The sequence below is a fragment of the Eucalyptus grandis genome, chromosome 1 (genome assembly GCF_016545825.1).
Source record: "Eucalyptus grandis isolate ANBG69807.140 chromosome 1, ASM1654582v1, whole genome shotgun sequence".
Lineage (NCBI taxonomy): Eukaryota > Viridiplantae > Streptophyta > Magnoliopsida > Myrtales > Myrtaceae > Eucalyptus > Eucalyptus grandis.
The window spans coordinates 39,908,375-39,920,485 of record NC_052612.1 but is presented as its reverse complement, the minus strand read 5'-3'; the positions used below and the strand labels follow the sequence as shown (position 1 = coordinate 39,920,485).

The following is a 12,111-nucleotide window of genomic DNA, read 5'->3' as shown; positions in this document are numbered from 1 at the left end:
ATGATACTTGCAGATAATTTATGATTGGGAAGTGCAGACCTCGGGTAAAGTGGCGTGTAGAAGCATGCATGATCTATAAAGGCTGGTTCAGCTTGAACCCATCAAATTGACAAGTGGTCTCTCATTAATATGGTTATCGTCGACCATTTCATCAAGTGCTGGAATCGTATGGTAGTGTAGGATCTCGCCTTCTCTCTTGTTGATGAAGTTATTCATTGAGCCATGTCTTAATTTGCACCAATCCATAGGAATGGTAGTGCATGCTTCAAGGCCTTAGATCGGGCCAATGACAATCAAAACGAGGTTTCCTGTCCAGCAGTCTCTTGGGAAAAGATTGCATCAACAGTAATTTTCCATAAGTTTTCGTTTTGGGCTTTTTGACAGAAGGTCATGCGTTGTCCTTGTTAGCTTTGACAATGAGGTCGCATATCGTCCTTGTTAGAAGTTTAAGAACGACCTGAAAATAGGACCAAATGTGGATATGCAGCGTTAGTGAATTGTACTGCTATCTGTATTGTTCTTTTACCGTCTCTTGGCGGAGGAATGAATCCAATAAGATTTCGTTGGCATGGAAGACTAGCCAAACAGCTTCAAATTAAAATGCACTCAATTGACAGATGCTCGAGAGAAACAGATCGATTACCCTGTGCTCACATTCTCTTCACAAATTGGAGATGTTTGTTTACAACCAATGTGCATTTATAAAATGAACACTTTGTGATTACAATCTCCTGAAAGCTAGATTAAGAAAAAAAAAGGCAAACAAGTTACAATATAATACAAAAACACTCAAAGACTTGTCATAGGAAAATAATAAAGCACCAAAATCAGAGATGAAGCGACGAGCAGAGATAGTGCGTCACTAGAGCAGATTTTGAACCGCACTTGATCAAGGAATGCAGAAGGATGCATAAATGCCGAAAGCAAATGAACATCTTTTCCTGCCATTCTATTTCATCACCCACGAAAGAAGAGCAACTTGAATATGCACATAAATCCCCAGATGAAGTTATAAAAGCCCAGATGGAGTGTCCGTGGGATTAAGAAACTCCCAATCTGTCTCGAAGAGTATCAAAAATTGATGAAGCTGCTGCATTTTGTGAAAAGGTTAATTTCAGCCGACCCAACAATTCACCATCTTTGGCCTGAGAGGCAGCATCAGCAGCTTCTTTGGCCATGCCAATTCGAGCATAGGCCTACCAAAACGATACATGAAAAGATTAGTGTGAAAAAAAATAAAAAAGCAGATAAAACCACCGCATCTTTGCAACAAGCACAAGAAAAGTCTTCAAGACTTTCTACTCATCTTTTACGCTCAAAAAGAAAAACTCTCCAAAAAGGAAAAGGAAACCATCACAAGGAACATAAGAATACCTCAGCTCTTTCCCGGGGATCTGCTAGTTTTGGGATATACTTGAGGGCCTCACCCTTCTCATCAGCATCAACACAAGCCTCCACAAATGGTCGATAGCCTAATCATAGAGACAAACAGACAAATTCAGAGAGGAAACCTAATCTTCCCAAGACCAAGAGTACCCAATTGGTTTTCGAAAGTAAATATCATCTTGTTGTAAACGGTAAAAAGTCCATTAGCGATTGGTATGAGCAGTTCCAACATTTATTCTTTCAGCTCAGATTATGTTTCAACGATATAATCCAATGGGGTTCATCATTAGTCAAGCCCAACCTGAAAATTGATAAATCCTTGAGGACATGTAGAAAAATGACATTGTAAATTCATACATTTTTTGGACAGCCTAATGTCAAATGATCAGCAAAAAAATGTTGTGCAGTATTTTGTGTCAGTCAATAGCTGACAATTTCCTAACCTTGCCTTGACCTTTCAATTTGAACAAGGAAAAAAAAAATCAATATGCTAACCAATTGGTGGTCGCTTCTCCTTTGAAAACTTCTCAAGTGCATCCCAATCTCTTATAGTAGCCAGTGCGAAAACTTTCAGCCAGTACCATCTCTTTTCAGACACCTAAGACAGTTTCACAGAAATTTGAAGTATCAATTAAGTAATTTGCAGACCAAAGTGATGTTTATGTTAGAAGGGAAGGAAGCTGAAAGTTAGAAAAACAAAATGGGGACGTCACATATATTCTATCCCGTGTCACCTGGACAACACATCATCCAATAATGTTGAAATAACTAAATATTGTTGCCCCTGTTTTGGAACAAGAGCGATGGTGCTACCATACCGACCTTAAATTCAGTTCTCACTTTCATTGCAGCTCTATGATTTCCCAAAACAATACAGGTACGTATTGTATCACTAATGCTTGAGTCAACAAAGATTGGCTGCTTAGTGGTGACTTCTAGCTCGTGTTGTATTCTGCAAAACAAAGAGAAGAACAACATTCATCTTAAGGAGAAAATAAACAACTCTCACTGATAATTCAAGGAAGAACCTTAAAAAAGGAAAATTTTAAAGGAAAGAAACATTACTATCCATCAAACAATAAAAGCAACTTGGACACTTTCAATTTTCACTTCTTGGAAGATTATCATGATTTGCTAGCAGCTAAACTCATTACGCAGACCATATGAACTGTAAACAAATCATCAAATAATTCTTTTCCTAAATCCACTTAAACAATCACTTCAAACTTCGAGGAAGAAAGACCCGGGGGGGGGAGAGAGAGAGAGAGAGGAGGATACTAAAAGGCTCCTCAAAGACGTCAAGATGAGGGCTCGTAATCACAGGTCGGCACATACAACTTTCAGCCTGATAAAGATTCTCAGACGTTGTGGTCACAATCTCAAGAAGCGTGAGAACTACTTCATAAGAAGCTAGACAAATATTTTTAGCATGCAAGAGACTTCACATAGAGTTATGATCCAAGTTTTGGATATCCAACAAGAATTTGCCCTATTGTCAGAATTTACTTGGAATGTCACTTTACTGTTCCGTAATGGGGCAAATGAGAAATGAAATACATTCTCTATTCAATGCTTTTAAAGTTGAAATAGCTATCACAACTGCAAGAGCAACCCATTACTTGCTATGTTATACTTCACGTAAATATAAAGAATGCATCAGACCTTAACATATTCCAAGATAAAATGAAGGCAACAATTTTGCAGAAAATCTTCACTGAGCTAAATTTCAAGAAAATCATGATGATCTATTACGATTTTGTTCTTCATTTTAACAAGAAAAAATCAAAGATCTTATTATTTAGTGATTGTCTGCTTTATTTTCAAAATGAGAATAACACAAGTTAACTATAAATAAAAGCCCATTCCATGACAAAGAATGGATTGTTTGTGTTTATTTGCTAAATGCACTTCTAGATGCTTAAAACTTGAACATTCTTAAGCAAGAAGGTAAAGCTCTGAAAATAAGACGAGATTGAGAGTGAACCTAAGCAATTTGGCATGTTCCTCAGCAGCCTTTGACTCGAAGTTATGTTCTTTAGTCTCTGCAAAAAGACCATGAGCCTTCTCAATAAGTTTTATGCGGGGGCCATGGAGAGGAGATCCTTTGCTTGCCATTGGATTTTTGCCAAGTTCCCATGATTCTTTCCACAAAAGGAAAGCCACCTCCTACAGAGCATGAAACTACATATGAATGAACCGATAATGGAAAATTTACCATTTAGAGAAACTATAGAGAATCATTTAATTTGTTAGCTTTAATGCAATTTTGACAACAATACACAGTCACTTATACATAGCCCAGCCCCAGTGCCCTTTTACTCAGTTTTGCATGCTAACAACTGAAAAAGCCTAGAATGGTTGGAATCTAGTCCAACAGGGTACATACCAATAATATCAAATATCACATATGAATCTGAGAAATTGCAGAGCTGATCAAAGCATACCATGAAGTACAACAATTATACCAGCCCACCTTAACCATCTATTGGCACCATAACATTTCCTGATGTTTAATTCCTACTTAAAACAACTACTAGGGTCAACCATCCCCTTTGCAATGAAGGGAGAAAGAAACTTGAAGCCCCTTGTGCCTCGATGAAGTATAAAGTAGATGACATTCATACTTCAACTTGACAATGGAATTTAGGAAAGCAGTATTTATGAGAGGATGGACTGATATAGATAAATAATCTAACAAACTGAACCATTATTGACCCCTATTCTGTACTCAGCCAACGGAAAAAATGCACACAAAAAAGTGATGAAAAGCAAATTATCAGACTCACTTGAAGTTGTCCAGTTGAAAGAAAGAAATCCTTCAGAAATTCATGCTTGTAACATCTGCAACAAAAAAATAAGTCAGTATCCATGCAGAAAACATATGCTCGACACACTATTAGCCTCGTTCCAGCCACATTTCCTGCGCGTCATCTATCCTCAAATAGTTTAATGTTCACAGAGGATTGAACTTGAAGCTGCTATATGACCCCTTGCCCATCCCTTTTCCACTGAAACCCCTACATGGTGAGACTGAAAATTTTCGGAACCATGCTTGAAGAAGCATGGCCACCTTTTTCCTTCTCTCCTAAAGTTCATCTTCTTCACTATAGAGAACAAAATATCTGAGGACATCAAATCCACTTCCCTCTTTGGCACACTGATAAGGAATGATTTAGCAAAAATATAATCTGTTATCAGTCATAAATTGGATCTTGTCTCCCTTCCCCCATCATCACCCTCATTAAATATTTTCTTAACATTTGTAGTCTCAAACAATTGGTCTACTATGCTTTGACAGTAGTCTTGAGAATATTACTGGCCATTATGGTGCACCTTGAGCCTTCAATAATATGGGACAGAGCGCAACACACATTACTTTTTCAGGCTGGTCCACTCTATGTTCTTTTTTCCTTTACTTTCTGCGAGGTCAGAGAAGAAGGGCCAGAAGGTGCTATATAAAGGAACCTGTAAATACCTTGAATATGTGATGAACAAATCTCGTGCGAGAGGTTTGGCCTGAATCATCCCAAAAAATTCCAAAGGTTGCCTCTGCAATGGACAAGAATGATTGTTGAACCATAAGAATGCATTTGCAAGCCAAATTATGCTCCAGATATGTAGAAGATACTGAATGTGTAATATCATAATGATTACAGAAGTACTACTATCTACTTTCTTAGAAAGCAATACCTTCTGCCAGATGTGGAAGAGGACAAGATAAACAAGGTCAGTATCGCCGCTTTCAGTTGCCTTCATCAGAGCTGTATCTTCTTCCCCTATGCTCAACAGAAGTGGAACCTGGATAAAAAAGGCGTATGAGTACATATTACTTATTCAACATATCAGCTTGAACCATCTAAACATTATGCATGAGATTGCAGAAACACAGCATTAAAGAAACTATTTCCTCAGAGGCCAACCTGTTTGGATGGACGGGGTTCATGTTCAATGAGCATGGCAGCTAACTTTCGTCGGCCATTCTTATCTGCATGAGCAGCAACTGCTGCATATGATATGCCTTTGCATAATTGCAGCTGACATGCAGAAATTCTCAAGTCAGTCACTGTAAAACATTCTTCCTTATACAGTTGATTTTTAGACATTCAGGAGTCATACAAAACATATCTCAAAACCTTGTCAAGTAACATTTCCAGAAGTGCTGTGTCTGGAATTGCCAAAGAAGCTGTAATTTTCGAGCATGCCCAATGCATTATCACCACCTCCTACAAAGACAAAGTAACCCAGAAATATGAACCATGAAAGGAATAGATGAACACATGATTAGCACTGCTTTAGTCCCACCATAAGCCAGAAACCAAACTTAAAAGTGTGTCTCCTAACGACTGTAAGAGATTCTTCAGGTTGCGTATGGTATGATCTACAATAGGATATGTTGCCAAATGAAATGATCAATACAACTGCAGTTGGACTGTAAGGAATGTAATGTTTTAATGGACAAATGGCTCATCTCTAGACTATAAGGCACGGGTGGAGCTTGAGCCAAGATGAAAAGGGCAATATGTTTGGCTTTTCATTTGCACTTATCCCACAAGGAGGAAATTTTCGGACTTCATATACACGTTTGAATTCCTTTCCACACTTCCAAATATGTTGCTCATTAAGGAATAAAGATATGAAAGGGCTTACAAAGATAGACTTTGACATCACAATTAAGAATGTGAGTGCAATATGGTGCCTGGGAAAGATATTGAGATAATGGAAAACAATAACTTGTCACGAAATCCAGGACACTGGCACAAAGACAAGTGTAGGGTGGCTGTGCCGTGATAATCTAAAGTTTAACTCATTCCAGTTGCTTTAACAAATATCCCAAGCAAGATTTCATTTCTCGGCAACAAAACTTGTGTTTAGAATTTCTCTTCATGTTTGTGCATCGAAAGAAGTTGTGAAATAAGCCTACAAGGTAACTCACCTGGTTCATTCCCAGGTACTCTGAAATGCGAAGGGCAAGGAGGTGCTGGTGAGCATTAATCAAGCGACCAACCAAAACTGATGATGTAAGCAACTGCACACAAGAAGCATTTTCAGAAATCATGACTAAAAGTATGCAGGGGCAACACGAATTAAAACATAAATCTGTTGAAATTTAACAACCTTGTATTGCTTAATGCTAAGAGGTATTCCAACGTCAGGGTTATGCACTGCATTCAAAACCCGCAGAGTTTTACACATCTCTTGAATACGATCACGTTGAAAATGACTGCCAAAGCCAACTGGATATCATTACCGAGAGCAACAATCAGGGGTAAGAAATACTATTATCATTCTAAGATGCAGTATGTAACTGGACATTGCAAGAACAATAAAGGAGAAACTGATCGATATTGTCTGTTTTGCGTCCTATCTATTTATATGAAATGTAATGGCAGGAAAGAAAAGGGGATAATTCTTTCCCCGTTTCATTGCACAATACGGAAACCCAAATGCTTTATGGTTCTTACACTATAGGGTCAGGAACATGTCATAGTTAAAATGCTGAATCAGATTACTGTCCATGTCATGGTTAAAAATTAATATAAGAATTTTGCCGAAGTTGCTCGTATGGTCTTCTAAGAGAAATAGCATCTCACTATAGATATGTCACTCAATACACAAAACTCTTTTTCAGCTTAACTCTTCAGTTACTATTACTCTGTTGCGTGTTCCACTGATGCAGCCAACAGAATTAGCCGAGATCATATTTGCTCAAAGATTGATGTTATCACTAAGCCTGAGTGAAGATGGACCACTGTCAATTCACAATTAAAAGAAGAGTTCTAAATGGATTATGACTCTCCTTTAAGTTTAATAGTGAAGTTATCAACTAGGAATTGAGTATTATAATGATTTTAGGAAGTTTCCTTTTTAGTTTAAGCAGGATATTACATTCCATATTCTATGGTACATTCTCATTTAGAGGCTTCCTAATTCAACTAGGAGTCCAACTGCTATAAATATGGTTGTTATTCTTTCTCTTCAATAAAGTTGATGATTATTTAAATTTGGCAGTACTTTGCTTTGGGATTGTGTAATGCAATTCTTCTCTTAGGTGTGATGCTTAAGAAACCCTAAGTATGATGCTTAAGAAGCTTTGTGCCAGAAGCCTAAATATTTATTCTTAGTCGTGACTCATCATCCTACATCATCTACTTAATTCATGAAAGTTCCTTTTTTCCCAATTATGTGTTTAGCTCTGCAAATACTACTCTTCTGTGAATTATACTTAACACAAATTACTCCTAAGCATGTTCTACTTAATTTCATAAAAATTCCTGTTACCTAATTAAATTTTTTCCATTTTCAGCAAAGCTTGCTCGGGGATTGAATATCACACACTTCATAAGCAAGAGCTTGCTGTCATTGAAGCAATGATACCGATACAATACCAGAAGTTATTGAAAAACAAACTCTTTTTTAGAAGTTCATAATCAAGTCCTCAGCTGAAAGTAACTCTACATATGCATTTAGCACAAAGTCTATTCATTCCCATATCCACATAAATCCATTGAAAAGCCAGGTGCTAGAAGCTATGGACAAATTAACACTCTCATTGATATGACTAAGGCTGCGTTTGGCAACCACTTTGCCAAGTATCTTTGAGCCCCTAAAGATGTTTAGGCTAAAGTGGGGGTGTTTGGCAAAAACATTTGAAGCCCCATTTGGAGAAGGCCAGCCTTGTGAAGGCTGAAAGCCCAAGGCAGGGGAGGACCTGCCTTGGGCTTTCGGCTTTTTCGGCATGCCCGCTCGGGGTACTGTTCATTTTTTTTCTTTCCAAAATTATCCTTACGAACATTTTGTTTTCCCGTGTTTTGCCCTTGCGAGGAGTACTGTTCATCTTCTCCGTCGAGGGTGGCACCGGCCGCAGCTGCTCGGGTCAGGGCTCATCTTCTCCGTCGAGGTGGCGCCGGCGGCAGCTGCTCGAGTCGCGCGACCACCGGCGAGGTCGCGCGACCCAGGCGCAGCCCTCGCCGAGATCGCGTGACCTCAGGCGAGGGTTGCGTAGCGTTGGCGACGGCCGATCAGGGTCGCGCGACACAGGCCCGACCCTCGCCGAGATCGTGCGACTCAGGCGCGGCCCTCGCCGAGGTCCCCCGACCTCCGGCGAGGGTTGCGTAGCCTCGCGACGGCCAACGGACTGTTCTCGAAGGTCCAGGTGACGTCGCGCGACGCGCGCGGCCTTGCCGCCCCAGATCCGGGGTCGCCGAAGGTCGCGACGGCGTCGCGCAACCTTGCCGCCCCAGATCTGGGGTCGCCGGAGGTCGCGACGGCGTCGCGCGATCTCGCCGCCCCAGATCCAGGGTCGCCGGAGGTCGCGACGGCGTCGCAAGACCTCGCGGGCCCAGATCTGGGGTCGCCGGAGGTTGCAACGGCGTGGCGCGACGCCGGCGACCTCGCCGGCCCAGATCCGAGGTCGCCGGAGGTCGCTGAGGGTCGCCGCCGGCCGCCGGATGCCGCCTGCCCTTGCCGGTTTTCATTTTTTTATTTTTTTTGATAATTTTTTTTTTTTTACAAAAGTCATTTATCTCCCAAACACTATTTTGCTCAAAGCTAGTTCACAAAGAACTTTTAAATTACAATTTACCAAACACAGGTTTGATTTTAAAAACACCTTCAACTCAAAGGTCTTTCGTTTTTCCTAAAGACTTTCCCCAAAAGTCTTCCCAAACGCACCCTAAGAACCTGAGGTCAGAAACCTCGAAAAATCAGACTACCTGCAAAAGGCTTGGCCATAGCTTGCAGCTCTCAGTAGTGTACGCTGACGGGTCACATCAAACTCGTGTCCTGCAGCATCTATGCATGCTTCAACAGCCTCCGGCAAGGATGAACGAATTAACCGTAGATTTTCATCCGCCTGAAGTCAAGTACCAATCAGCATTTTCTCAAGAAAAGATAATCTCTATCTCTGAACTGTCGCAAACCATCATTAGGTCATGAAATAGCTTCCTATCATCCATTATCATGTCCTCATACCACAAGAAATTTCAACAAAATATGTAGCCATCCCTAATTTGAAAAAATAAAAGTGACGAAATTACATTAAAACAAACTATCTAGATTCTAGTACGTAAGAAACGTACAAGAGCAGAATGAAAAAGGAGAAGACAATGTAACTACCTAAAGGACCAAACTAGACAAATACAGAACAACAATACCATAGCCGTAGCCCCAATAAGAAGAAGAAGAAGAAGACCATTGCTGTAGAAGAAAAACTCAAAACAATAGAAACTCAAAACGATAGAAACAGAAGCTTCAGTTCCATCAAACATTCTTCAGTTGCGTTCTCCCCAAGTACACCAGTTGATTAAGAATGACTAACAATTATTACAGTATCAACTAAAAAAGGTGAGACATGTACCAGTAAATGCAAGGAAAGTGGAGGAGATATGACCCAAAGAAGATCGGCAAAGATTTGCAAACCCAAAGGCTAAAGACACACTCAAAATAGCATGGACACTAGGCAATGATAAATGAGGTACTTGTAATTCCAAATAGATAATGGCCGACCTTAGCGCTTCGCCTGTCAAAGTGATCCAAGGCATCATACAGTAAAGCTGCTGCTGACGTACTTCCAATTTTGAAGATAGACACAGTGGAATCTGGAACGCGTTGTAGAAATTCCATACTAGTGTTGGAGAGTATTCTCACCCCATCACACTCGGGGATAAGTACCACCGGCTCATCATAGAGATAGCGCACTGGTTCTCCAATAGGACCAACCATCAAGAGCATGTCATCCCAATAAAGTACAACACTGTCCATTCCACACCAAGCCATCTGCTCGGGAGGCAGAGCTGACTGCTCATATAAAACCAGTGATTCATTATAAAAAAATCTTGCTAAATCTCAACCCATAAATATCCTTGCGTGAACATCATCATGATACTATCTGTCGAGTAGCAAGAAAGATAGAAACAGTTCATCGGCATTTGTTTGCAGCAAAAACATGTATCCGTCTATTACGATGAAGAGATATATAAATTTAGGTCCTAACATCCTTAGTGCAATTATTACTGGCACTCCACTTGCTACAATAAGCTAGTATTGCACTTCGGCTCTCCTTCGGGCAACACCAAACTGTCTTGACTATTAACATACTGATTTACAAAAACATGTTCCACACTTCAAAAGTTCTCATCTATCGTATACAACAAGCACAGTCTACGAAACCAACAAAACCTCCATTACTGGGTGTTTGTTAGCATTCTATTCTTCTATTAAAAGAAGTAATTCATAATCATCCGGTAATGATTGCTAACGTTCACATTATGCATTACCATTACCATTTGAAAAGCAACCCACCTCACAATTGCAAGAAAACTTGATCTCTGAGAAATCTGTGGGCATAACCAAAAGCTGCCCGTCATGCGTAAAGGCCGCCAACCACTTCCCATCCCCGGACACTGCCATCTTCTGCAATGGCCCCAACACTTCCCCTCCCACCTGCTCCACCCTCTGCACCGAGTCCTCCTCCACCACCACCAACCCGCCTTCTGAAACCCCCATTAAAACCTCCACATTCCCTGACATCACATACTGCGGCTCGATCACCGCCACACATAGCGGCAAATCCTCAAGCCCCGAATCCGACAGCTTATATGGCTGTGGATTCTTAAAATCCGACACGCAGAACAATTGATTCGCGTCAGTGATACACACCAATCCATTGCCCCAAAATACGCAGTCAACAACGTTCTGCTCGAAACACTCCTTCCCCATCGAAATGCTGGGCTCCAGAAGCTCGGCATGGATATTGTACCTGAAGACCGTGCCGTCCTGCACGAGGCAGATCAGCGTCTGGTCGTCGGTCCACGACATGCCGATCAGCCGGCCCCCGGGGTGCTTCCACACGGTCTCCGCGATCAGGACGCCGGCGGAGTTGAAAATCCGGAGCTTGCGGAGGGCGGACTCGGCGTAGAGCTGGACGATCTTGGAGTCGTCGCGGATCACGGCGATGGGGCCGCCGAAGGAGGCGCAGGCGACCTTGTTGCGGCTGAGGTCGACGTGCTTCCACCGCATCGGGTAGAGCTCGGGCTTGCGGTAGTAGCGGTTGTAGAGGAGCAGCCACTCCGCCGCGACGGACACGTTCGCCATGAGGGAGAGACGGAGCCGGGCGCGAAAGGTGATTTAGGGTTAGTGATCAGAGGAGCGAGCACCGGCCGCGCATCAAAGGATCGGGGAAGGGCGGACGGGCGGCGCCATGATCGGGCGGTTGAGGAGACGCGAAGTGTCGCACGAGAGAGAGAGAGAGAGAGAGATGGAAGAAGCGATCGAGCGATGGGAGACCGGAGGGACCGGATTCGTCTCGTTCCAAAGGATTTCAGTGGCGATGCGATGTTGCAGAGCACCTGGGAGGGAAAGAAACGAGAGAGGAGACGAGAAACGCCGGAACAAATGCGAGGGACAACGAAGCCTCTTTCGGCTGAAGTTTTGGGCCGAGCCGGACGGCTTTTTGGGCTTGATTGGGCCCAAACGTGGGTGGGCCTCGAGCCCATGACCACCCGAGGATGATGGCCTTGCCGATTCAACGTAGCAAAACTGCTTTTTTTTTTTTTTTTTTTTTTTTTTTTGAGCAAACACGTAGCAAAACTGTTTAACTACTTCTTTATTTGGTGATCAAGATAAAATGCAGGATATGATAAAAAAAAAAAAATTGTCCTAGGTCTAGTGAAGTTGAATATTAGAGAGATATGGCTCGATAAAATTATCCCACGAAAGACATGGAAT

At 41.8% G+C, this 12,111-nt stretch overlaps 1 protein-coding gene across 1 annotated transcript; it reads right to left on the bottom strand.

Annotated features, from left to right (window-relative positions):
- Positions 1–618: 618 nt before the first annotated feature.
- Positions 619–11,759, bottom strand: LOC104442180 (protein VACUOLELESS1). Its single transcript, XM_010055528.3, has 15 exons — positions 10,687–11,759; positions 9,892–10,182; positions 9,099–9,238; positions 6,502–6,607; positions 6,320–6,412; positions 5,520–5,609; positions 5,307–5,420; positions 5,077–5,184; positions 4,862–4,935; positions 4,173–4,227; positions 3,371–3,552; positions 2,209–2,338; positions 1,882–1,984; positions 1,375–1,472; positions 619–1,196 (listed from the first exon to the last, which is right to left on the bottom strand). Exons 1-15 carry the CDS (start codon positions 11,476–11,478, stop codon positions 1,041–1,043), a joined length of 2,532 nt encoding a protein of 843 aa, XP_010053830.2. The 5' UTR covers positions 11,479–11,759; the 3' UTR covers positions 619–1,040.
- Positions 11,760–12,111: the final 352 nt, after the last annotated feature.